This window comes from Sphaerodactylus townsendi, linkage group LG09, assembly GCF_021028975.2.
Source record: "Sphaerodactylus townsendi isolate TG3544 linkage group LG09, MPM_Stown_v2.3, whole genome shotgun sequence".
NCBI lineage: Eukaryota > Metazoa > Chordata > Lepidosauria > Squamata > Sphaerodactylidae > Sphaerodactylus > Sphaerodactylus townsendi.
The window spans coordinates 583,451-610,139 of record NC_059433.1 but is presented as its reverse complement, the minus strand read 5'-3'; the positions used below and the strand labels follow the sequence as shown (position 1 = coordinate 610,139).

At 48.1% G+C, this 26,689-nt stretch overlaps 1 protein-coding gene across 4 annotated transcripts in view; it reads left to right on the top strand.

Annotated features, from left to right (window-relative positions):
• Positions 1-26,689, top strand: part of MYO10 (myosin X) — a 293,414-nt gene that overhangs the window by 207,270 nt on the left and 59,455 nt on the right. For all 4 annotated transcript variants that reach the window (XM_048508398.1, XM_048508397.1, XM_048508396.1 and 1 more), the window contains 3 exons: positions 248-328; positions 23,743-23,867; positions 23,985-24,099. In XM_048508398.1, coding sequence (XP_048364355.1) covers positions 248-328; positions 23,743-23,867; positions 23,985-24,099 — 321 coding nt within the window. The remainder of the gene's footprint in view (positions 1-247; positions 329-23,742; positions 23,868-23,984; positions 24,100-26,689) is intronic.

Below are 26,689 nucleotides of genomic sequence, written 5' to 3'. Positions count from 1 at the left end.
TTCCTCACTGAGACAAACATTTAGTAGATTCTGACTGTTGGTTGATCGTGCAGAGTCCATTTTTTTAAACAAGACCAGGATTAAACATGCAGTCAAAGGGCTCCTGTGGGGAAAGTCTACGTGGGTGTGATGTGCAGTCAGTGCCACTAGGTGGCAGTGCAGGGGCAGCTCTGATAGTTGATGGAAAAGAAGCGAGAGGCACAAGCGCGGCCCCTGCACGGCACAAACGTTTCCCTTTCTGTTTTAGGATTCGCTGCATTCTTTAATGGCAACACTGAGCGCATCGAACCCGTTCTTTGTCCGCTGCATCAAGCCAAACATGCACAAGGTAAGGCTTAACATTGGGTTTGCTTTGCTTCATTGTTTGCGGATCCAAGGATCGGTGGCTTTATCTGTCTACGCTGTTACTTTTGTCATTGGAGTGGGACCGTTCTTCTCTTTTTCTCTCTCAAATTCTGAGTAGGTTTACAAGCTGGCAAGTTTCAGGCAACCTGCATCATTTCATTCTGAGTTCCCTTTCCACCATTGGTGCGCAGGCGGGATTATCTGCTTTTTGTGAAAGCTTGTTTGAGCTGATTGAACAAAAGAATTACCCCACAAAGTGTCTTGAATAAGAATGGCAGGGTTTTTGTTTGTGAGGTTGGTTTTGGGGGAGAGCAGGGGTAGGGGTTTTCCTTGTAACTCCTCGTTGTTGTTTTTAAATATATGCATGTTCTTGAAAAGTTGCAGCCAATATTTTTCAAACTTCCTATGCTTGAGGAAGCTTTCTCATGTTGACTTGTCTCCTGAGGAGCTCCTGTGGCATAAACCGGAGGCGGCAGAGAAGAGCCCAGGGCACGGTTTGAGGTCCTGGCCCGATTTGGCGCGTCTTGGTCCCAAAGGAACTGAGTGAGAATAGAACTCCTTTGTGCCTGTGCTAAGTACAGGGAGAGATTGGAAATGCGGGGAAGCGGTCTGGCAGGGAATCTTGTCTGCTGTTTCTGAGGTTCTCGACCTCACTCTGAATAAGCCCAAAGGTTTCCCAAGAGGTAACTGGAAGGTTATAGTCTTTTTAGTCATTAACTTAGACCAAAAAGATGTACCCAAGTTTAATACTTACAGCTTCCAGTCCTTGGATACCTTTATTAACTTAAGACAAAACTCGCCAGATGTCTGGGTTTCAAAGTCACAACGGAACCAAATGCCATATTGTATACTGATTTATTTCACCATACGCTTAAAAGAACAACTTCCAGATTCAACCAGTGTAGGCTGTTTTGTCTCTGCTTGCAGTAACTTATCATTAAAAAATAACTAATTAAAATGAACAGTTCATCAAAGACTTAATTCAAAAAAGACTGCAACAGATTCTGTGTGTGAATGTGAGACTTTCTTCTCCCAGGAATCTGAGTGGAAACAGATTTGGAACTCTTGTTCTAAATTATTGTTTTTTTCAGTGGAAGTTGTTCACAGGACTTCAGGTATCATATTTACCGGTTTAGTTGCCCGTTGTGGAATCTGCTGTTTTGATCTGCGTTTAAATTTGGTTTAAGGACATTCTTGACTGTAATGAAGGAAAGGGGGCTTGAGCAGAACCTTTAGGGGGTGTTCACCGGGGGAGGATCTGGGTCTCTCTGGGTCTCTATTCGCCTGCGCTGTTTCCGTTCTTCCCGACCTTCCTTGGTGCCTGCCCGTGAGCTCTTGCTAAACTTTTCTGCCGGAATGGATGAAATGAAGGGCCGGATTTCATGTTAAGTGGAAGATCCGTGATCACCTCTGCTTCTGTGTGCTTGAGACAGGAAGGTCGTTGGGGGAGGGAGGGATGTAACTCCTTCTCCCCTGGTCAACATTACCTGGCCTTCTGGGGTGCAGTTAGGCCCAGCAGGGAGAGAAGAGAAGAGACATTTCCTGTTCATTATGTCCAAAAGTACCGTATATACTCATATATAAGTCGACCCACATATTAAGTCGAGGCACCTAATTTTACCACAAAAAACTGGGAAACTTATTGACTCATGTATAAGTCGAGGGGGGGAAATGCAGCAGCTACTGGTAAATTTCAAAAATAAAAATAGTTACCAATAAAATTACATTAATTGAATATTTATTTCAAAGAAAAACAGTAAACTAGCTCTGTAAGTGGAAAAGAGGGTCAACAAAAACAATAACAATAACTTTAAAAGTACAAAAACCTTAGCTCAACCAGCAACTAAGCTAAAACACAAGAGTTAAAATCCTTCAAAACTGGATTTTGGGTCAAGGGAGGAATGTTTATGTTAGCAGTATCAACATTTCAGAGAATCTTTAGGAGACCCTCTTGATAATACCAGCCAGGTTTGGTGAAGTTTGGTTCAGGGGGTCCAAAGGTATGGATCCCCGAAGTGGGTGCCCCCACTGTTTCCAATGGGAGCTAATAGTAGATGGGGCTACATTTTGAGGGTCCATAGCTTTGGACCCCCTGGACCAAACTTCACCAAACCTGGGTGGTATCAGTAAGAGTCTCTCTTGATACCAGCCAGGTTTGGTGAAGTTTGGTTCAAAGGGTCCAAAGTTATGGACCCTCAAAAGGGTAGCCCCATCTACTATTAGCTCTCATTGGAAACAATGGGGGATGGGGACACCCACTTTGGGGATCCATAACTTTGGACCCCCTAAACCATACATCACCAAACCTGGCTGGTATCAGCAAGAGATTATCCTGATGATACCAGCCAGGTTTGGTGAAGTTTGGTTCAAGGGGTCCAAAGTTATGGATCCTCAAAATGTAGCCCCATCTACTTTTAGCTCCCATTGGAAACAATGGGGGATGGGGGCACCCCCTTTGGGGGTCCATAACTTTGGACTCCCTGAACCAAGAGCTTCTTTACACAGAGCTTGAGGTGGTTAACATCAGGAGAGCGTCTTGAAAAATCCCTGAAATTTTGGTGCTGCTAGTCTAAAAACTGCGCCCCCTGGCAGCCGACAAAGTAAAAACCCTAAAATATTTTTAAAATACACCTGACTGGTGTATAAGCACAAAAATGTGCTGAACAATTCAACTGATATGTGTGTATATAATAATTATAATAATAATAAGCCTTTATTTGGCATAACAATAATCATAACACAATAAAAAACCTGAGATAAAAGGTATACAAATACAAAGGTTTAAGATAGAATATAAATTATTGATTGTGCATCACCTCCAGTAAAAATCGTGCTACCAATTCACAAGTTTCATTGTCAGAATTGTCCAGAAGGAAAGGAAGTCTGCCTGATTCTCCCATTTCTTGCTAAGGTATCCTAGAAAGAATATTGGAATATTTTGATCTGATATTAGCAGATTTAGGGCAGCAAAGCAGTTGATGTGCCAGTGTTTCAATTTGTTGTTCACCACAAGAGCATACCCTTCCGCTCATTTCCAAGTTGTTAAATCTACCATGCAATAAAGCGGAGGGGAAAACATTGAAGCGAGCAAGTGTGAGGGCTCTTCTCTCCATTGGATTAGTCAAAAAATACAAATAGGGAGCCATCCTGTTTTGATATAGGGGTATTGAAAGATGTAAGGGTGAACAAGTTTTCATAGCAGCCCTAAATAAATTAATCCATTCGCTTTCCAACAATTTTTTGTTTTAACAAGTTGTAGGATTCTGAACTAGATAGCGGGGAAAAGCTTGAAGCTCGAGAGATATACCAAGTGATTCAATCTTCTGCTGATCAGAGAGAACCATGGATTAGCCGGAGTTATCAGACAAAAGTAGGTGAATCAGCGAGGTGCTCATCATCTGCGAGAAATGCAGGCGAGGCCAAAATTCTAAAAGCTCTCCAACCAAGCCCCATAAACTAATGAATTTTGGCCCAGTTCTAAACAGAGGGCCATTTTATCACGGTACCACAATTTGGCAGGCCCATAATTTCCACGGAAAAATTTGGATTGGACAGTATTCAAGGAGTCGATCAACTGCTTGGAGCCAGATAGGTACTCCATAAAGTAACCGCGCTTCTATCTTAGAGTTAAAGATTTTTAGTGCTGCTGGGACAAGGAGTGTGCCCTTTCCATAAAGCTGAAGCCGCAATGGCAGAATAACTGATGGGTAGCAGCTGCAATAGCAGCTTTTTTGTGGGGGTAACCAGCAGAGGTTATGTAAGAAAATGTAATTCCAAGATATTTATATTGGTTAACCTTGCTCCACTGGCACTCTTTATTACTGGCCCAGTTATGTTTTTTGTATTGTTTGGCAAAGATCAAAATCTTGGTCTTTTGATAATTGATGACTAGTCCGTTATCTGTGCCACTTGGTACTTGCCCACATCTATTCAGCAATTAGCCCAATGAAGTCCAACTTTTGAGCGAGATAGAAGGGATGGTATCATCAGCATATAGGAAGTATTGGAATATGCCTTGAGCCTAATTTAGGGCATGGTTATTGAAAATTTCCAATAAGGCTGATGGAAGCTCACTCAAAAAATAAATTGAAAAGGAGTTGGTGCTAACACACAGCCTTGCCTCACACACCTTTAAAGGTAGAAATAGAATCAGTCATGAGGACCTTCCACGTGAGCACTTAACTCTGCAGTTTGTGTCGGTGTAAAGGATTGCCCTGATTAGAAAAAGAAGTTTATTGTCTATTCCTTGTATAGCCAATTTATTCCAAAGACGTTCTCTAGAGACTGTGTCAAAAGCTGCCTTCAAATCCAATGAGAGGCAGCATAAAGTTTGCTTCTTGGACTTTTGGAGCATTTATTAACCAAATGCGTAAGAAGCATAGCATGGTCTAACCTGGATTTCCCCCTCATTGAAGCCTATTTTGCTCTTGGGCCAATGATGTTCTGATGAATGCCGTCCAGGCCTGTAGTTTGGGTAGAAGCAAGTCTTAGCATATATATTTTTCCCAAATGACTGGATGTCCAAACTAATTGGAAGTAGGAAGTTGGCAGGATCCTATGGGTCACCTTTTTTATAAATAGGTACAATGACTGCAGATAGCCAAGGCTTAGGAATGAGGCCTGAGTCATTGATTTGGGTGAATAGATTGGCCAAAAGGGGTGCCCACCACTCTATATGCGACTTCAGTATCTCTGGGGAAATTATATCTGGGCCAGAGGCTTTACGGGGTTTCAATTCAGTTATTAGATCCATGATTTCCTGAGTTGTAACAGGAGGCCATTTGGAGTCGTCTAATGATGGAGATGGATGATAAATGTTACTGGTCTCTTCCTTTTGGAACAGCTTCGCAAAATGATCTGTCCAAACCTCAGGAAAATGTGTGTATATACGGTAGTTAATAAAACCTTTGGGCATCCCACTGTTCACTACTGTTATTCATGCCTGCCTCAGTGTCACTTTCTTGATGTTTTTGCTACGGTGTTACGCTGGAGACTGACATCTGCCTCTTTTGGCCTGCGGGAGTCTTCTGCTACTGGAACGGTTGTTTGAGGAGAGGCCTTTGCCCTGGAGACCGAAGCATCGTAGGGCCCATGCAGGCCTGGCACTGGTACGTGAGCGGCTGGCTAGGTGAAGAGTCTCCATTTGACATTCATTGCTGCCATTAATATAGAGGTATTTGCACGGACAGGGGAGCATCCATATGGTCACTGTCTGCACACTTTCCTCCGTCAGCCGCCAGTTTCTGTGTATTTCCCCTCCCCCGCTACATGCACCCCCTCGGACTACTTAAAAAACCAGGAATTGTTATAATACTCTCACATTCTAGCACCATAGCAGTGGTTGGTTTTCAAAAAGCCCTCCGCTGGCGCAGGAGAGCAGACAACATCTGCAAGGGGCAGAAGGGAGGGGCATGGGCCTAAGGCAGCTGTGAGTAGCCGTGGGCGTAAGCAAGATCTTGGGGTGCAGGTGGACAGTAAGTTAAATACCAGCAGTTAGCATGATGCAGCGACAGAAAAGGCTTAGGTGATGCTACAGCGTATCCACAGACACCTGTCACCCAGATCACAAAATGTCAGAGTCTCCCTGTGCAGGGCACTGGGCAGGCCTCCCCCGGGATCCTGCGTGCCGTCCTGGAGGCCTCTCTTCAGCAAGGATGTGGACAGGACGGAGCAGGGGCAGCGGAGGGGGGTCGGGGGCCTGGAAGCCGGGCCCTTGCAGGGGGGGCTGGGGGTGGTTCAGTCTGGAGAAGAGGAGGTTGGCGGGGGACATTTTGGCTCTTTTAAGTATTTGAAGGGCTGCCACTGAGAGGAGAGCAGGGAGCGGCTCCTGCTGTGGCAGTGGAGGACAGGAGTGTGTTTCAGTTACAGGCAGAAAGGCTCCAACCGGAAATTAGGGGGGGGGGAATTGCTACGGTGAGAGCAGTTCAGCAGTGGGAGGGGCTGCCCGGGGAGGGGATGAGCGGTCTTTAAGCGGCAGCCAGACAAACGGTTGTCTGGGATGCTCCAGGTTGATCCTGCATTGAGTTGGGGGCTGGACTAGATGGCCTCCATGGGTCCTTCTGACTCTGTGAGATAGGCAGGCCCTTCAGAAACATCCCCTTATTGTCCAGCAGGTGCGCCGAAGGGTTCGCACTGTGTTCTTTCAGAACGATGGTATAGTGAAAAAGTGAACTCTAGACCAGCCCTTCATTCAGCGGCAGATAAAAGTATTTATCTCTTGTCTGATGAACATCATGATGCCACATAGAGGATGCCACTCTGTGCATTGGCAGCGCCAAGATCCGTTTCACCTGCCTCCATCTATCGGTGTGATGCCTTTTGGTTCCAACAGTGTTCCTGTTGTTATCTTTTGTTATGATGCTGCTGACCGCCTTGGCCGTTGTTCTTGTTGTGCTGCGATGCGCTCTGGTGTCACCTGCTCATATTAGAGGACGCTGCCAGGCGGTGGCTCTGGTTCCGGAACAAAGGCGGAGAAAAGCATCTGTGTGGAAGCAGCAGCCCTCTTGCGTGTCCCTCTGTGCCACCTCGTAGCACGTGGCTGTGGGTGCCGTCCTCCTCTGGGCAGTGAGGGATCTGGGTGTGAGCAGGAACCTGTGCTTGTGGAGGCATATTGAGAACAGGATGCTGCACAATCTGGTCAGAAGGGATGAGCCCAGGGCTCGCTCTCTCGCTCTCCGCTTTCGCCCCCTGTAAAAGTTCCCTGTTAAGATGGAGATGTGCTCCAAAGGGCAGCATTAGCTCATGTCTCTCCCTGTCTGTGGCAGTCCAAGCTAGCACGGCTACAGCGGAAACGGTTCCCGTGTGGCTTGGCAGAGAGCGAGCGAGTGAGTGGCAGGTGCAAGGCTGAATGGGCAGGGAGTCCTGGTGGGCGGAGGGCTCGTCCCCCCTGGCTACACACGTGGTTGGGGTTCAGTGGGGCCTGGGAAGAAAGCTGTGCTCAGGGGGCTCAGAATGAAACTCAGCCGGCTGGATCTGACCAAATGTTTTCACTGGAAGGGGTCGGGGTGGGGGCTGGGCCAAGACGTTGTCCTCAGCAACCTGGGCAGGTGCCTAAATGGTGCTTCCCTTGTAGAGGGTAACTGACCTCTGCCTCTGAAGGAAACTCTGGTGGGAGCTTTACTGAGAGAACCCAGAATTTCCACCTGTTTCGGGCAGAAGAGGTGATAATGAGAATCTTCCTCACCTTCCCTCCCAAGGAACTGTCCGGGCAAGAAGTCCTGGCAGAGGCTGGACTCTTTGTCATGGCGGGGGGGGGGGGGCTGTGCTTGCTCACAAATCTCTACTAATGGGCAGCTCCTTAAATATTTTCCTCTCAGACAGGTGAGAAGGTTGTTTAGGCAGGACACAGAACTGGAATGTTATTGATGACTAGAGGACCCCACCCAAAACATCTCCCTGGTTGGTGTTTATTTACCAATGCCCCACTTTTCTCCCCAGGGGGGGGCCCAAAGCAGCTGGTGACCTCAACTTGCTCACGACAACCGACCCTGCAAGCGTTTGAGGCTGGCTCAAAATGAGCTTCCTTGCAGAGCGAAGAGCAAAGCTGGGTCCTCTCGGAGTCTTCCTCTCGTTTCTCCACCCCTTATTTATGAAAGTCTTCACACCCCTCTTGGACGGAACAGATTGTTTTAAAATGTTGGTGGAAAAAAGGAAGAAGAATGCGTGAGCTTTAGGTGTGTTTGCATCTCAAGTAAAATGTGGCGGATTAGGGGCTAAGAGACCGTTTCGGGGGACCCTTGGCCACAAAAGTCCTCAGTGTGTTGGCACTGAAGAATGAATTCTTGGGGTTTTATTGCTTGTGGTTTAATAGCCTTGAAGTACATGAAATGCTTCTGGTCAGCCAGTTTTCCATTCGTTCTGTGAGGAGCATGGAACTGGCTCTTTGGGATATACCTTTCCTGCTCCTAAAAGAACTCCTGCCTTGCAAGGTTTGCCTTCTTAATGTTGAATTTGGCAGCTTGGTGTTCCTACGTTTTTTCAGTTCTATTCCCACAGGTGAGAGTTGAGTCCTCCCGGCAGGTGCCAGCCAGGCAAAGTGGAGTCCAGGCAGGCAACAAGCGAGGCGTCATCGAAACCAGTCCAGCGTTGGTCAGGGCAGGAGATCAGGCAAGACAGGCAGGTCAGAGGGAGCCCAGGCACAGCAGGGCGTTGCCAGGAAGCCGGTTGGGGAGCGTGGGATACAAACAGAAAAATAAAATGAAAAATAAAAGTGCACTCGTTGCACCCAGGCAGAGCCAAGCCCAAGGGAGAGCTCAGTCTTTCCCAGGGGCCGATGTCACCGTTTCTGTGGTACCTTGCAGCCACGCGAGCACTTCTCCTTTGCAGCTGCAGTCTCTGCCTTTGCCTCCTTTGAGCAGCTGGCTGGTTACTCGGCTCCTCCGAGGCTCCTGATGGCTCTCCAAGTTGCACAGCATCAGGCTCTGCCGAGGCTCGCAGGGAAGGGCTTGGAGCTGGCTCAGCTGCCAGCTCTGGCTCCACAGTAGGTCCAGGCTCTACGTCAGAGTCCTTCGTGCCAGAGATTGGCTTATGACACCCCTCAAGCTTGGCTATGGCTTTAGGGCAGCAGTTCTCAACCTGGGGGTCGGGACCCCTTTGGGGGTCGAACGACCCTTTCACAGGGGTCGCCTAAGACCATCGGAAAATGGTCTTTTATATTTTATATATACCAATTTCATGGTTGGGGGTCACCACAACATGAGGAACTGTATTAAAGGGTGCGGCATTAGGAAGGTTGAGAACCGCTGCTCTAGGGCAACGTTAGCCTGGTGCAGGTGTCGCTCGGCCTTGTGCTGAAGGTGTCCGGAGCTGGCCTCAGGAACAGACAAAACGGTGTCCATCAACATGTGCACATTTTTGTTCTGCCACTTCAGCTGTGGTTAAGGAAATGGTCAGCAGCTGTCTTAACTGCAGTTAATGCTGAAGGTTTCCCTTGGTCACAATCCGTCATTAAACTGTAGCTTTATATCCTGGCTGGGTTGGAGCCCCAGTTAGTGTTCATGGAAGTACAGGTTATTATCCACATTTCTCTTATCAGGATATTGGCAAGCTGGAACAGCTTCAGAGGAGAGAACCAAAATGGTAAAAGGTCTAGATTCCATGTCCCATGACAGTGATGGCGAACCTTTTCGAGACCGAGTGCAGCCCAAACTGCAACCCAAAACCCACTTATCGCAAAGTGCCAACACGGCAATTTAACCTGAATACTGAGGTTTTAGTTTAGAAAAAAATGATTGGCTCCGAGGCATGTGTTACTCGGGAGTAAGCTTGGTGGTAGTCAGTGGCTTTGCTTTGAAGCAACCATGCAATGCTTCCAACGGGTGAATCATGACCCTAGGAGGGTTTACTCAGAAGCAAGCCCCATTGCCAGCAACCGAGTTTACTCCCAGGTAAAGGATCGTGCTTTAGTTCTTCTCATGAAAATCAGTGGGGTTTAACAGTGCTTAACAGGGTTACCTACACTGCTTCCCCAAAACTAGGTCTTAGGTTTAATGCTAATAATCGAGCCCAGCGGCCCAGGCCAGCCTAGATGTGTGTGTGGGTGGGGGGGACTCTGTTTGCGCGTGCCCACGGAGAGGGCTCTGAGTGCCACCTCTGGCCCCCGTGTCACAGGTTCGCCACCACTGCCCTATGAGGAGCAGTTTAGGGAGCTGGGTATATTTAGTCTGGAGAAGAGAAGGTTAAGGGGGGACATGAGAGCTATGTTAAATATTTGAAGGGATGTTGTGTTGAAGAGGGACCAAGCTTGTTTTCTGCTGCTCCAGAGACTGGAGCAATGGATTTAAGGTACAAGAAGAGAGATTCCACCTAAACATTAGGAAGAATTTCCAAACAGTCAGGGCTGTTCGACAGTGGAATTCACTGCCTTGGAGAGTGGTGGAGTAGCCTTCTCTGGAGGTTTTAAAAAATTATGATGTATTTATTTATATGATCAGTTTGAGAGGCCGCTCTACCCCCGAAGGGTTCAGAGGCTTGATGATCACATGTCAGGAGTGCTTTGGTGGTGTATTCCTCCATGGCAGGGGGTTGGACGATGGCCCTTGGGGTCTCTTCCAGCTCGATGATTCTATGATTCTGTGAAAGGGGAGGGGGATTTGCTTCCAAGAAGTAAGAGGGGACATGGATTCTCCCAAGGCTGACTCCTGACTTTGGAAGAGGAAGCCAGAGTTGCAGTGGGTGCTGGCCAGCTCTTTCTGATATTGGCCTGAAGTCCCTCCTGTTGGCTGTCCCCAGTGGTCACCCTTTGCTTGAGGCCTTCCTGATGGCCCCTGTTGAGACAGACTCAGGCGTTGTTTTTAAGGAATGGTTCAGCTTCTGTTTTACCCTGAACCAGTTCCTATAAGTGGTTGCTGTGTTACAGAGCATTTGCAGTGATTTCCACGTGCCCTCATCCCCAGTCCAGAACGGTCACTAAAGTGGAGGCAAAGCTGTCCTTCGCCACTGAAGTGAACATTGTTTAGGCAGTTCTGAAACTTGGCAAAAGAGAGTGTGCTGTTTGGGTGAGTGAGAGAACTCAGCAGACTCTGTGCTTCTGTGTCTGTGTTGTGGTCCTCTGGGCACCAGGATTATGTGATTGCTTAGGTGCCGTTGCGTGACTGCAAAGAAAATGGGGAGGAGGAAAAATAGTTCTCTGCAATTGTGGATAACGGTCCAGTAGATGTGCTGGATTGGAGCCCGCTGGCGCTTGGGGTGGGGCGGGGGGCGTAGGCGTGTGAGAGCCAAGGTTCTGACAAAGGTCTTTGACAGACGATGATTCCCTGAAAATCTTGTTGCTCTTTTGAAGGTGCTGCTGGTGCTGCTTGAGTCACTGCCCCAGTGGGCCAGTCCTCCCCCATGCGGACCTGGTGCCATCCTTGAATCATGAAAAGCATCAAGTAGTCCATAAACCTAATGAAGAAAATCTGGGAAACTATTATATTTCAAGTAGGACAGCCAATGGAGACAGGCCTAAGACAGCAGAGGCTGGGTGGCATTTTGTAGCCAGATGATTGTGTCTTCTGTGGCAAATTTCCGAGTGCAGTTTGCCTATTCAGCAAGTAACATGGCTTTCTTGAACCAATGTTATTTATAATACAAAGGAAATTGGGAGGTTGTTTTGGCATTAATGCCTGTTCCAATTTGACTGTGCCTCACTGGTTCTGGAACAAAGCCTGTGTTTCTGTCTGTCTTGTTTGTTGTCTACACTCTTGGGCTCCCTAACCTGGATGCCCAGTCTTGTCAAATCCTAGAAGGGTCGGCCTTAGTTAGTATTTGGATGGTAGACCGTCAGGGAATACCTGGGTCAATAGACAGACAATGGCAAACCAATTGTTCCTTCCTTTCATTGAAATTCCTACGGGTCCCTGTGCATTGGCTGCAATTTGATGGCAAAAAGAAAAACTCCTTTTCTGCTTTCTTTTCTTTGTAAGCACTTTAAACAAATTTCTTTAAGCAGGTGGTGCTCCTGTTTATAGAGTGTTCCTTATCTCAGAAGGTGTGACGGATTTACAGCAGCCAATCAGAATTCTTACACTGATGGCTCTCCACCCATCAGGCGCTTGCTCTGACTGAGGAGAATATGGTGGACTAGGAAAAGATCAGAGGGTTTAGGACCTGTATGTAGGAGTTGCATGGCAGCCTCGAGCACTACCAGTTGGGGTGCTGCCTGCAGGAAAGGAGGTTATCTCCTAGAATGTAAACACCTGAGGGTGATTCATGGAAATGGCTAATAAGAAGCACCAGCTGTGGGCTAGAAGGAAGAGCAGGTGACTGATCAGGACAGCCAGGCTGCAAACGTACTCGGAGGTCCGGCTTCTCGAAACTATGATCCAGTCTCTCTTGATTGCCTGAGGAGACTTCCTTGGTTCCTGAGTGAAAAGGCTATTGGACTTTCTTAACATCTTGCAGCCGGGAGCTTTCTTGTCTTGTTTTATTTTGTCTGGAGGAGGAAACTCCTACAGAGGAGATTATTTCTTTGGAAGCCTGGAAGGAAGCCTGCTGGAGAAGTTGGCAGAGCTACCGAGAGGCCAGAGCGACACCACAGGCTCATACAGGACCTGACAAGAGGTGTTTGTATGTAGAGCTTTAACTAGAGTGATTAGTCTGCCATCAGCACCCAGAGACCACAACTTCCTCCAGAGGAAGTCTCTGGGTATAGAATCAAAGGCTCCTTTATGGTCCAAAAAAGCTTGGAGTTCTTGTGACAAGAATACTTGGCAGTTCAGGTATTCAGGACCAAGCAGTGATCAAGCGTAGATTTGCCAGAGGTGAAGCCGATCTGCTCGGGACCAATGATTTTGTTCTTAGAAATCCAGGAGGAGAGTTTCTCTAGTAAGTGCTTAGCATACAGCTTTCCCGAAATATCCAGGAGGCTTATTGGTCTGTAATTGGCAGTCTGGGTTGCATCTCCTCTCTTAAAGATTGGAATTATTATCGCTCTAGTCCAGTGGTGGTGAACCTTTGACGCTCCAGATGTTATGGACTACAATTGGCCATGCTGGCAGGGGCTGATGGGAATTGTAGTCCATAACATCTGGAGTGGCAAAGATTCGCCACCACGGCTCTAGTCCATGAAGGAGGAATTTTTCCAGTTTTGTCTATATAAGTAAAAAGAGAGGCTAAAACAGGTGCCCACCAGCCTTCCAGGGCGAAGTCCCCCGAGCCTTGCAGTTGGCCATAATATAGCAATTCTGAATTCTTTATCTACTGTCTGTAATCCGGAAAGGAAGGGCAGCAGAGCCAATTAAAAAAACCAGCCTAACACAGGAAAGCAATTAGCCAATCAAAAGGACAGGCGGGTAGGCAAGGTACAATTCCCTGGTGAGATGCAGAGGCAGTAACTGCATAAGGTAGTGGGGGTATTGAATTGCCCCATTGCACAGAGCAACAGCACGAGTGCAAAAAACTTGCTGAAAACTGAACAGTCAATAAACCGAAGTTGGATAGACACACAGGGGGAAGTTCCACAGGTGGAACGATCTGCCTGATGGCAGTATCATTGGATGCCCCTAGAAGGTGGGGGAAACCCAGATCATGGCCTCATGAAAATAAAGGACCTGTCCTCTCCAGCGGTCCCCCAGGAGGACAACCCTCCCTACCACCACCAACACCAAGAAGAGAAGGAACTGTCCCCAGTGGGTTGGTGGTGGCTCTACTCCGCTTCCTGTGCAGCCAACTGGTGCATCGGAACCAGTGAGCCCAGTTTTAGGGAATGAGGTGGAAGGTGGAATGAAGGTAAAAAAATTAATGTGGCAAAGTTAATGTCATACCTGCAGGATTGGAAAGCAGGGCAGACAATGGAGCCGTGATCGGCCATTCCCAAGTAAGTGAGCCACGCCAAGAAATGAAATGCTGCAGTTAGGAATCGGGGGGGGGGGGGGGGTCCCATGAAGGCAGTTAGGAATGCACAGGGCGGGATGAGGGGGAATCGGGTGCAGGGATGGTCAGGCTGAGGAGCAGCTGTGGAACCCCCAAGGAATGAAGGGAAGGGTTGAGCATGATGTGCTCACAGTAGGTCAGCTGCGAGCCACCGAGTGAACAGAGCCCACCAGCCACCGAGGGGCTTGGCCTGCCTCAGACTGCAAAATCACCAACTGTCAGGTCAGAGGTATTTGGCTGATGGTCGCATTTGTGTCTGTAGGTCGCAACCTGCTTAGGATTGTGACCAGGCCCTTGTGGCACAGGCGAAGTCTTCCACCAGAAGGACCAGGTTTGAAGAGAAGCTTTTCAAGGGAGAAGCAGCCGCGCGCATGAGAGAGGCTCTGGTCTCAATTAGGCAATCCCTGGCTTGATGAACTCCCAAACTTACAAATGCTGACAGCTCATCACAAGTGGGCAGCCGGTTCTTTGAGATCTCAGGGAACCCAAACAGCATGCCTGGTGGCTTCTTTCCTTGCTTGATTGGCAGTTCACAAGAAAAGGGGGTGGTCCTGCTTGCTAGGGTGTGCCCCCAATTCCATGGGGCCAGCTGTGAACTTTCCCCTGGGGGCAGCTGGAGGATCATGGGTGCAGGCTGAGCAGATCCAGGAGGCAGCTCCCATCTTCTGCTGACCAGTCTGACTGTGAAAACTGCTGCCCAGCCGCATTGCCCTGAACCTGGGGTCGTTGTCCAGCATTACCTTATGGAAAAGGTAACCACCTGCTCCAGGTCATGCTGATACGACCTTGCCCTCACAAACGCTTATCAACAACAGCACTGCCAACAACGCTGGAGAGAAAAGCAAACATTGTGGGTTGTATAGGAATGTTCACAAGGATGTATCCTGTTAAGAGATTCTGGCAGTGTTAATGAGTTCCTGCAAGGTTGTTGTCCCCCCTTCCCAGGGGGGGGGGGGTATTGCCGGCCTCCTGCAGGAATGTCCCCTCCCCCCTCTCCTGCGAACTGCTAGTTTGTGGCTCAAAGTTGAGCTGCAGCTCAGCTTTAATTTTTCAAAAGCCCTTGAAAGGCGGGGGGGGGGGGGGGGGGGGGGGAGAGAAACAGAGCTTGTCTTTGCCTCCCTTTCTGTATTTTTTGCAGCCCCCCCCCCCCTTTCTCCTTTCAGCCACTTCGCTTTGCTTTGTTTTTTTTTCATTCTGACTGAAAAGGGAAAGTCCTGAGAGTCCCACGTGAGCAGACAATTCTGTGGGAGCAAAAGCAGTTGGGGAGGGAAGTTGGAGCAAAGACCGGGAGCTGAGGGCAGCTGCGTAAGAGTTATGAGAAGAGGGCGCACACACGGGAACAACTTCAATGTTGCCTATTAATGGGGGGGGGGGGTGTCTTGTCATGGGAATGCCTTGAGTGCATTTTGCAAAAAAAATGTAGTTGAATTTCATGAGGAAAATGTGCAGTCATTGTGTAGACATCAAGTGTTTCTGATGCGTCTTTAGGGTTGGCTCCAGAAAGTGTTGGAAACTGCAGCCCCGCCAAGTCCATTTCACGGGGCCTCCATTCGTCTTCTGTGCAGACAACGCAAGGAAAAGGCAGGCCGCAGGAGAGGCCCGTCCCTTTTTATACCCGGCCATTCAGGTTAAGGGGGCTGCTGATGGTGTTTTCCCCAAGAATCCCCCCCCCCCAGCAACTGCCACAAACATGAGTGGAGCAATTAGGGTAATAGGATTAAGAAAACTGTCAGAAATATTCTGCTATGAACATTCAGCAGGTTTAACTGCTTCACAGTTGCTGTTTTTTCAATAAAGGTACATAATTATCTTTCAGATACATCCCATTAACATCAGCAGACCTCCGGGGCTGCCTCTTATGAACTAAGAGGCAAAACAAAAGGTTGAGAGGATTTCTCCACTTCCCGAGAGCTGCTAAGTGCCAACTGTTTTCTCAGATGAATGGCTACCCCAGATCCCACTGAAGGGACAAAATACCCACCAAGACTGTGCCAGCAGCCTTATTTGAACTTTTAAAAAACCACAACAACCCTCTTTGACACACACACCCCCCGCCACCACCAGAGCACAATGTGGCAGACTCCAATCCAAAATACCATTGGTAAAGAAGGGTTTTTAATTAAAAAAAAAACTATTTGCAAACAGACAGATGTCTGAATAGAGCAGGGGTGGCCGAGCCACATAGAATTAACTTCAGACATTTGAGAACCACAAGACATGGGATTCAAACAGGGTTGCCAACTGGGGGTTAGGAAATTCCTGGAGATTCGGGGGGCTGAAGGCTGAGGAGGGCAGGATTTGGGGGGGGGGACTTGGGGGTATCCTGCCACAGAGGCCACCCCCAAGGCAGCCATTTTCTCCAGAGGAACTGATCTCTGCCACCTGAAAACCACCTGGAATTCCAGGACAGGGATGCCAGCCTCCAGGTGGGGCCAGGGGATCCCCTGGAATTACAGCTGATCTCCAGACTTCCAAGAGCAGTTCCCTTGGAGCAGTGGTGTAGCGCCAAGGGGGCAGGGGGGTGATGCACCAGGCATGTGCCGGTGCAGGGGCAGGGCAGGGGAGGGGGGGCGCATGCATGCCCCAGGCACAGTTCCCCCTTGCTCCAGCCCTGCCTTGGAGCGGGGGTGGACTCCAGGGTGCTGACCCCACTGAGGTCCTTGTCCTCTTGAGGCTCCATCCCAAAATTTACAGGAGTTTCCCCACCTGGATCAGCTGATCCTGCTCTACCGTTCCTTGCTGCTGCTGCTGCTGCGGCGGCGGCGGCGGTGGAGGAGTGCACAGGTGGGGTCACCTTTTTCAGGAGACTCCCAGCCACCACCCAGAGACTGGCAGCCCGGATGTAAGAGTCGTGGTAGGATGACCATTTCTTCCACAGGGGCAGAAACTCCAGCCCCTTCAGAAAGCTCTTCACCTGTTACTTTTCTGCCTGATAATCAACTGTCAAAAGGTGCCACATCCATGTTTTAAAAGTTGCAGCGTTATGGAAAAGACTAAAAGGTATAGTACGACCATTGCTTCTGAACCCTTTCCCCAAGGCGACTGGCGCAGAAGGAGCCAGAGTAAGGCGCTTGGAGGCTTAATTCCTTGCTCGCCTTCTCTCTCTGGGGCCTCGTTTCTCGCCGCTTCCCCCTCCCGCCACGCCCAGCCCCCAAACAGCTCAATGGATAAGTGCTGCGCTGTGTTCCCTTCTGCATTCACATTCCTTTGGGGAATGTGGGTGTGAGAATGCACATTTTTAATATGAAGTTGTGCACTAAAGTTGCCACAATAAATATGGACTTTAAAAGTTTGGGATGAAGGTATTCAACAAATAAATAAAATCTGGTTGAAGGCAAAAACCCTCCTTTCCAGATAGCAAGACTGATGCCAGTGGCGAATGAAAAATATTTCACCCACTGTGATTGCTGCCCCAATTGCATATGTGTGATAGTTGTGGCATAACCAGATAATAGCACAGAATGGGTTTCTAGAAGCACATAGTACTCAGTCCGAGAATAGCTGTTGCCCTTCCTCCAGCACCCCTCCTGTGACCCTCCCCCTCCCCTGCAGACGTTGGCAATGGTCTGTGGGGGGCTGTAGACAAAAGCTGGGCAGGGCAGGGTGGGGGGCAAGGAGCAGGAAGTCCACACGATCCCTTCCCTTTCCCCACCAACAGGACCTCTGGCAGTGCCTCGGCAAGAGCCACAGGGATCTGCCTGGAGAGGAGATGGGGTAGGGAGGACCCAGCTGTCTGTTAATTAACATTTCACGGCGGGGGGGGGGGGCTTTTTCAAATGGGCAAGTCTGTGACAAAGTCCGGATCCGTTGCCATTCCAGCAACATTAGCATGTCGTAGCCGTTTTAAGACACGGAAGACCTCGAGAGGGAGGTGTTTTCAGAAGCAAAGCATTCATTTTGTGGTAGCTTTGAATTTTGTTTGAGATAAAAAAATATGATCAAAAGAACTTTTCTCTGTTTTACTCCCCCTCTCCCCAAAAGAAGACCCCAAATAGTTTAAATCATTCTCCTCTCCACCATTTAATAATTTAAACCACCTTCAAAAGATATCAGTAGTAAGGATTTTGAAATAGGCAAATGTATTTAAATGAAGTTGGTCAAAATGATTTAATTGGTTTATTGTAAGCGGGTCAAAATATTTCCCTTTGAATATGGGTATGTAGAACTGGGTGGGGGAAGAGTTGGGACATTTGAAGTAAATGGAAATCTAAACAAGTGGAGCAAAAGTTTTTACTCTCTAACAAAGACAGCAAAAGTTAAAAAAGGCAGCTAGCACCCTGCATTAAAACTGCCCCCTTCAGAGATGTAACAGCCTATAAAGTCTCTATGATTGGTTTGTGTGTGGAACAAGAAAGTAAACATCTGTTACTTTTAACAAAGGACATCCAGTTAGTGATGGCACAGAGGGGTTTTTGCAAACATGTGGCTCCGTGGCACCGACTTCCCTCCCGGCCTCTGCCATAAACAATGCCGCTCCTGCTGTTGGTCATTGGGAGGTGGAGGTAGAGGACAGCTGTCTGTTAATTAACATTTCACGGGGGGGGGGGGGGCCTTTTGCAAATGGGCAAGTCTGTGACTATCCAAAAGCCTTGATGAATGTTTTTGTTCCGCAGAAGATCGCTGACTACTCACAGGGAGAGCAGCCAGATTGAGGCTTACCCAGTAGGGACTGTAGGCTTTAATTAGGATGACCTTGGATGAAATGGCAGCAGACGCTTCACAGGTGGAGAGGAGGGCCCATCAAGGTGTCCAGCTGGGGCAGATCCTGGGAGCCACTCTTCATGAGGATCTCAGCCCCAAAACCTGAGCAGCCTCTTACATGTCTGACTTTCCCCTCCTCATCACCTTGAGCAATGTCTGTTAGCAATGGAGAGAAACACATCTGACCTCTCAATTATAGAAATGCATCAGGTTGTGGGATGATGGGACTTGGATTTTTAGAGAATAGCCGTGTCTTTCCAGAGTGTGAACAAGAGCTGTTGACTAGAGAACTATCCTTGTCCAGAGTAAATGCACTTAGAACAGACCAGGGAGCTGGTGGGGGGGAAAGATGTTCTCTGTGGGAGTTACGGTCTGACATGACTCCTGGTCTAAATCATGGCTAACAAGAGGGAGGGAGGGCGGAAGGAAGGAAGGAAGGAAGGAAGGAAGGAAGGAAGGAAGGAAGGAAGGAAGGAAGGAAGGAAGGAAGGAAGGAAGGAAGGAAGGAAGGAAGGAAGGAAGGAAGGAAGGAAGGAAGCAAGGAAGGAAAAGGAAGGAAGGAAGCAAGGAAGAGGAAGAGGAAGAAGGAAGGAAGGAAGGAAGGAAGGAAGGAAGGAAGGAAGGAAGGAAGGAAGGAAGGAAGGAAGGAAGGAAGGAAGGAAGGAAGGAAGGAAGGAAGGAAGGAAGGAAGCGGGTTCTGTTAAGCCTTGTGTGTCCATCCCCTCCTGTGAGTAAGAGCTTTACTGGTGGTCAGGTGGATCATGTGCCGGATTTTTTGGCTTTCTAAAAAGCCAGTCGATTCCCCTTCCCAAACCTCACCCCACCAATAAAAAGAGAATCCGTGCCCTTATTATAAGTATTCTAGTGGCTATCAATTAGGCAAGTGAAATTAAGATTTAATGCTACCAGAGCACAAAAAATAAAAAGTAGGCATAATCTTCTTGAGGTTTATGGAGTCTCCTTAAACTTACATAAGAAATATATTATTTCTAGTTACTTAGATCTTTCTTAGTTCAAACTCTTATTTGGTCAAGTGCTTGCTTTGGCACGTGTGTTTTTTTCACCTCAATTGCAAATTGGGGGAGGGTGGTATATAAATGAAAAGTCAAATCAAAATCAAAATAAGACATGTCTATAAGTTGTATAGTATCTTGTGTGGTGCATGTATTTTGGCAATGACATCAGAAACACATGAGAAAAATAAATATTTTTTCTTAGATTTTATCATGGTTCTTCCTAAATCCTATTTTGCCATAAAATTGCTTATTCTTGAGAACAGGAGATATTTGAACATTTAATACCATTCTGCAGATCTGTAGCACAAAGTTACCCCCCAGTAGAATGATTTTTTCTTGGAAATGTAACCTTGCATTCTTTAGAGTCATAACTGAAAATGCTAATTAATGCCATTTTTCAGCCTATTCTTTACGCAGTCTTATCCTCCCTAGATTCCTGTTGATTTTTTTGTTTGTTTTAATTTCCCCTTTGTGGGGCAAACACTTATTTTGTGCTGTTTCTGTCAAACCCCTTCATGTAGCTTCTGTTAGGCATCTAAAAGAGACATACAGTGCAATCCTTTGCAGAGTTACTCCAGTCTCACTCTGTTGAAATCAGTGGGCTTAGATTGGAGTAGTTTTGCACTGGATTGCACTAGTAGCTGTTTGAAACCACCGCAGGTATTTCAGCCATTTGCAGAGTAGTCACGATCCCCTTTCTTCAGTTGATTTAGAACAGTGTAACTCTGTTTAGGATTGAACTGAAAATCCTATCTGATGACAACTACAACCTGGAGTGGAGTAGATGCGCTTGGAGGGAGAGCTGCTGTGAGCTTGCTGGGCTCACTCCCTGCACAACTGCATGGTGGTCGGCAGATGTCCAGGGTAGAAGCTTTCAAGACTTTCAGAACCACTCTATCGTTTGGAAATCTCGTTGGTTTTTCAGATGCCCCCGGTCTCCCATCTTGCTCAGTTTTGGTTCAGGTGATTCTCATGGAGTTGGAAAGGAGTTGTGTTCTGCCAATTCAGACCCTGTACCGTCCAGGTCAGGAGCATAATTTAACATATGCTCTGGAAATATAAATAAGAAGAATAAAAATCCATTTTACTTAAATGAGCAGAGCGATCTTGGCACAGGGGAACGCAACACTGGGGCCAAAGGTGAAAAGTGGAAACCCGGGTTTTTAAATGATGCTCGGTTCCTGCGGCAGCCTCAGGACTATATCATCATCATCTAGACACCTGAATAGAAACATTTCATGTATTTATTTCTGCCTTGAGTCTGGCTGGAAGTCCTTCCCCCCCAGGAAGATGGAAGAAAAGTTAAACCCTGTTAATGGATTTTTTCCAACTTAAACGTGTAAACAGCACATGAGGTGGCCGCCATCGGCTCTCATCGCGGGAATATCTCAGAAGACGGTTGAAGCGCTGCTCCAGGGCCCCTCTTGGAGGGATGTGCTGAGTTCCACCTCCGCAGTGCGCCTAGGAGAAGCTGTTGCGCTTGGTCATGGTGTCGCTCATTTGCATGCGTTCAGTGCAGCCCTCCTCATCTCATCCCAAAACCGCACCACACTAATTACCCTCAGAAAGGAAAGGGGTTGCCATGGCAACTGAGCACTTTTTAAAGCACCAGGAATAGTGTTCAATATTGTTCATGATCGTTAGATGTGCAGAGAAAAGGTCATCAGGCTGGTTGCCTTTCCATCTGAATCTTGGCCTCCGTGCCAGTAAAATGGTGAGTGATCTGTGGGTTTTTTTAAGACGCAGAGTTGCTTGATTTTCAACTCTTTCGTGGTCTTGGGGAACGGATGCCGGCTGGCGCTGACGTGGGAAAGAAACGTGTGCAAATGGACAAAAGGCTCTCCATTCCTCTTCTCTTTTTTCTCTTTTTTTTGATATTGCAGAGGGTAATTTGGCAAGTTGCTGAATGATAAATAAAGTAGTATATTCATTATGATCGGATCGGAGTCCCCCTTCTTTCTCCAGCTGCCTCAAGCATCAAGGTAGCGAAGTGTGTGTGTGTGTGTGTCTGAGAGAGAGAGAGAGAGAGAGAGAGAGAGAGAGGGAGGAATCAGAAGAATCCAGGAGTGATGTTCAGCTGAAGGATAGTTTTCATGAAGAAAGTGCAGTGTGTATGATTTGACCCACCAGAGTGGCATTTGGGAGTATTTCCATACATCTGTAGCTTTGTTTTATGCAAAGATGAATGTTAGCGTGATATATGATGCAGATGGACACCCTGCTTTACAGTGAGAAGGTTCAGCTGTTCTGTCACATGAACTCTCAAAAAAGCCCATTACCCACTTTAAGGGGTGGTGGGGGGGTGGGGTGGAATAGAGTTGGGAACAGCAGTCAGACTTCCTGGAGGGGAGCAGCAGCAGCAGCAGCAGCAGCATTGCTATGAGTTGGTTATTAAACTCCTAAAATCCTGCAGTGGAAATCATCGGCTGTTGTGAACTTTGGTTCCCTGCAGTAGGCATGAATGAGGCTGAGCGGTCAGTGCTTTCAGTTTTCGTTCTGAAGTGGACTTGCAAATGTGCCGTGGTTGTAGAATTGTTATCTTTTTTTCTGCAGAAGTAATAAAATGTTACGCCTCCTTTCAGATGTCTTGCATTCATATTCATACGTTGCCTGATATTTTAAAATAGACTTGCTTTGCTGGATTTGTGTTATTTGAACAAACCACACTTTAACTACTTGTTTTTACACTGTAATTTTCTGACATTAAGAGTTGTTGATATGTGTTCCTCTTGCCCTCCAAAAACACAGCGAATAATACAAATAAGAATAAATCCATTATGAAATGGATTACTGCTTCTTTTTACAGTGTTCTTCCTCAGTTCAGAATAGTTGGAATATTTAAATAATATTGTCTGTTGATTTTGTCTTTTATGTGGCAGATGTATTCCAGAGAGTCGGGAGGCAATCTCATAGAACATATTTCATTAAAATTATTGTAAAAGAAGATGAAATTAAAAATGTTTCCCTATCAGTGCAGCTCTTCAGGGAATTAAGCCCATATTTTGTGTGAGTGGCTTTTGATTAGGCAGTAGGATTTGATTACTTTCTAGGAATACTAATCGAGGCACGTCCTGTTTCCCGAGGCTCTCGGCTATTCAGAGATTCCCTGGCCTTTCCTCTGTTGTATCCTTATTGCAAATAGTCATGGATTGCTCAGTGGAAATAAAAGTGGGTGAGATGGTTGATGGTATTAAGAGGTGGGTAATGACCCCATCAGTCCACCTGCGGAGGTGACCGGCCAGTTCCTTTCTCTGCACAGCAACCCGGGTCTCTCGCAGTGGTGATGATGGTTTAACCTGCTTATCAGCCAGACTCTGGTGAGAAAGGGCTAGTCTGGTCTATTAGACAAGAGTATATTTTGAATGTAGATATTTGTACCCAAAGCCTTAGAAACATTTGTTGAAAACCGAAACCTCTGGAATAATGTGTGGCGCCTCCCCTGACCGCCCGTCCCCCTGGGGCGAGTGTGCCTTCCCACCTCCCTTTACCTGGGGGTTGTCCTCCCCAGACGCTGCTCTAAATAACCTCGCCCACAGGGCGCCTCAGCTCCGGCATGCCCTGACTCCCCTTCTGCACCCTTCCTGCTCACCTCCCCTCGCTCTGTTACTCCACCAAGTGAGGGTTGGTCCGCCTAGCAGGCTCCCACCACTCCCCCTCCCCTGTTGTACCCTCACAGGGTGGGGGCTCAGCACCAGTCCCCCAACTTGTTCCCCTGCACAGCTGGGCTGCAGGACCCTTCCACTCCCTGCCCTCCTGGGCTACAGAGCTCTCTTTCCCTGCCTCCTTACAGGACTCCCTTCCTCCCTCTTCCCACAGCCAACACCCCAGAGCTTCCTTTCCCACCCCCTTATATCCCTTCCCCCCCCCCCATCTCCCTGCCTCGTCCCAGTTTCCGTCCTCTCTGATCAGGCTCAGCTGAGACTGGGCGAGCCCCCGCAGTCCCTCAACCTGGCGCGTTCGTGTCGGCGGATCAGATGATCGCCCGGCCGAAGGATCGGTAGGTCGATGTATCAACATGGCGTCCGGCCCGGGTGCCGGTGAATCGCCATGTTGGGGTGGTAGCGTCCCATCGGGGCGGGGAGGCGGCGGATTGGCCAGGCAGCATGTCGTCCCCTTTCTGGCTGCAGGCAGGGCCGCGGTCTCGTGCGGCTCCGGAACAAGTCCGGGCGCTGCGCTGGGACTCGCGCCCCGAGATAATGTGCTTCAGAAACGTTTGTGCCTGCTTCAGCGGGCGAGCATCTCATGCTTCCAAAGCCGCCTTTGTCAGCTAATTATCAAGTTGAGAAGAAATGCTTTATAACCAGGCTCTCTGTTTTGTTTCCTTTAGATGCCAGACCAGTTTGATCAGAACGTGGTCCTGAACCAGTTACGCTACTCTGGCATGCTTGAAACAGTGCGGATTCGGAAAGCTGGTTTTCCAGTACGAAGACCATTCCTGGACTTTCTTAAAAGGTTAGCCTATATCTGCCAAGAGGAAGAAAAAGTAATTTTAGGTCATGCATTTGTGACTGGGTTGGAACAATGTGAAGAAAGGAAATGATGCATCTTGGGGTTTCTTTTCTTCTCCAGGTACAAAGTCCTGATGAGAAATTTGACTCTCCCAGAAGACATGAAAGGGAGGTGTGCAGCACTCCTTCACCTGTATGATCCCACAAGCACGGAATGGCAGCTTGGGAAATCGAAGGTGCGGTCAATGTGGATTGATAATGGAAAACTAGAGCGGGCCGTTAGAGCAGCCTCTCTCCAAGACTGTTGCAGGCGACCACAAGTGAGAGCGAGGCGCGGCCAGGCAGTGATCTCTGTTCCTAATTTTCACGCTTCTGTTCTTCAGCAGCCAAATTTTATATCAACAAATAAATACTTCACTTCTGTACTGTCAGCCCAGTGAGGGCACTCTACATTTTCTGGTCAAGAATTGACTGTTTCTGAGGGGAGTGGGTGGAATTTAGTACTAGGTTTCAAGAATTTCAGTGAATTGAAGATTGTTCGGAATGGAATAGATTTGCACAAGGAGCCTAGTGTGAAGAGGGAGGGGCAAGCAGTCAACATGAAAGTGAAACCTTTTGAGCCGAATACTCCACAAATCTTGGAATCTTTAGGTGTTTACCTTGAGGTTTATCATATTATCTCCTCCAGGAATGCAGGTATAGATTTTTATGGGGGGGGGGGGGCTCAGGGGGCAGGGCCAGGCCCCCACCCGCCCCTGGGGAAAAAAACCCCACAAACAGGGGGCAGAGCTTCAGACATGTAATGGGGGGGTTGAACCCGAGGAATTCCCCCCCCTTACCTACGTCCTTGCTCTCCCCAGAAGAGAAAATCTATCATGGCAGCAGACCATGTAAAAGAAACCAAATCTGAGAATAATTTAATGAAGTTCCTCTTCCTATGGGTAAGGGACGCATGTGTGCAGGGACTTAGGTATAGATTTTTTATGGGGGGGTTCGGGGTGGGGCCACACCCCCACCCGCCCCTAGGGCATGGCCACGCCTCCCCAAGCCCCGCCCCTGGCCCAGCGCTTATAAAAGCAGCTCTCCGCGGTCGGGGATGGCAAACTCCCCTGCCCTGCCCTCCCCTGCCCCTCCCCTCTGGGCAGAGGCATAAAGGAAAAATGGAGCCTGGTGCAAAATCTGAGTTTTGCGCCCCCCCCCCCCCCCGACAGCCGCTGTGATGCTGGAATCCACCCCCAAACAGCATCACTTTCCATGGTGTTTAAACTAGAGAGCCCAAATTCTCCTTTTAAATCCACCTTAAAGGGAGAATCTGGGGTTCCTAGCTAAACAACATTGAAAGTGATGCTGTTTTGGGGTGGATTATCCCCCATCCTGAAACAGCATCACTTTCAATGTGGCGTAGTAGTTAAGAGCAGGTGCATTCTAATCTGGAGGAACTGGGTTTGATTCCCTGCTCTGCCACTTGAGCTGTGGAGGCTTATCTGGGGAATTCAGATTAGCCTGTGCACTCCCACACACGCCAGCTGGGTGACCTTGGGCTAGTCACAGCTTTTCGGAGCTCTCTCAGCCCCACCCACCTCACATGGTGTTTGTTGTGAGGGAGCAAGGGCAAGGAGATTGTAAGCCCCTTTGAGTCTCCTACAGGAGAGAAAGGGGGGATATAAATCCAAACTCTTCTTCTTCTTCTAAACTGAGGACCTCAGGATTCTCCCTTTTTTAATCCATGCTGAAGGGGGGTGGATTTAAAGTCAGGAGAATCTGGGAAAATTTGGGGGGTGCTCTGCTGTCAGGGTGCAATGGTTAAGCTAGAAGCACCAAACTTTCAGGGTATCTTTAGGAGTCTCTCCTAATGATACCACCCAGGTTTGGTGAAGTTTGGTTCAGGGGGTCCAAAGATATGGACCCTCAAAGGTGTAGCCCTGTTAGCTCCCATTGGAAACAATGGGGGATGGGGACACCCCCTTTGGGAGTCTATAGCTTTGGACTCCCTGGACCAGACTTCACAAAACCTGGGTCAATAAGAGACTCTCCTGATAGTACATCCCAGGTTTGATGAAGTTTGGTTCAGGATGTCCAAAGTTATGGACCCTCAAAGATGTTAGGCCTTCTATCTTCCTATTAGCTCCCATTGAAAACAATGGAGGATGGGGCACTCCCTTTGGGATTCCATAGCTTTGGACCCCCTGGACCAAACTTCACAAAACATGGGTGGTATCAATAAGAGACTCTCCTGATAGTACATCCCAGGTTTGGTGAAGTTTGGTTCAGGGGGTCCAAAATTATGGACCCTCAAAGGTGTAGCCCCCATCTTCTCTATTAGCTCCCATTGGAAACAATGGAGGATGGGGGCACCCCCTTTGGGAGTCCATAACTTTGGACCCCCCCTGAACCAAACCTCACCAAACCCAGATAGTACCATCAGGAGAGTCCCCCAAACAATCTCTGAAAGTCTGGTGCTGCTAGCCCAAACAATGCGCCCCCTGCCGGCCAAAAACCAAAAAAGCACTAAAATGTTTTTAAAACCCACAAACAGAAGGGCGGAGCTTCGGACATGAATGGGGGGGGTCAAACCTGAGAACCCCCCCTTACCTACGTCCATGCATGTGTGCAAAATGCAAACACTGCAACAAAGAAATGTAAGGCCTGGAAACCTGAATGAAACTGGAGATAGTTCACTTTTCAATAATTTCATAATCATCTACTGAAGTATTTCTAACAGTATAACCAAATCAGTAATTTTTATACTGCTGAGGCATATGGTTGAATCAGCAATGGTTTTACATCAAATTAGTGTCCCATGTGCTCCCCCCCCCCCCCCCCGGT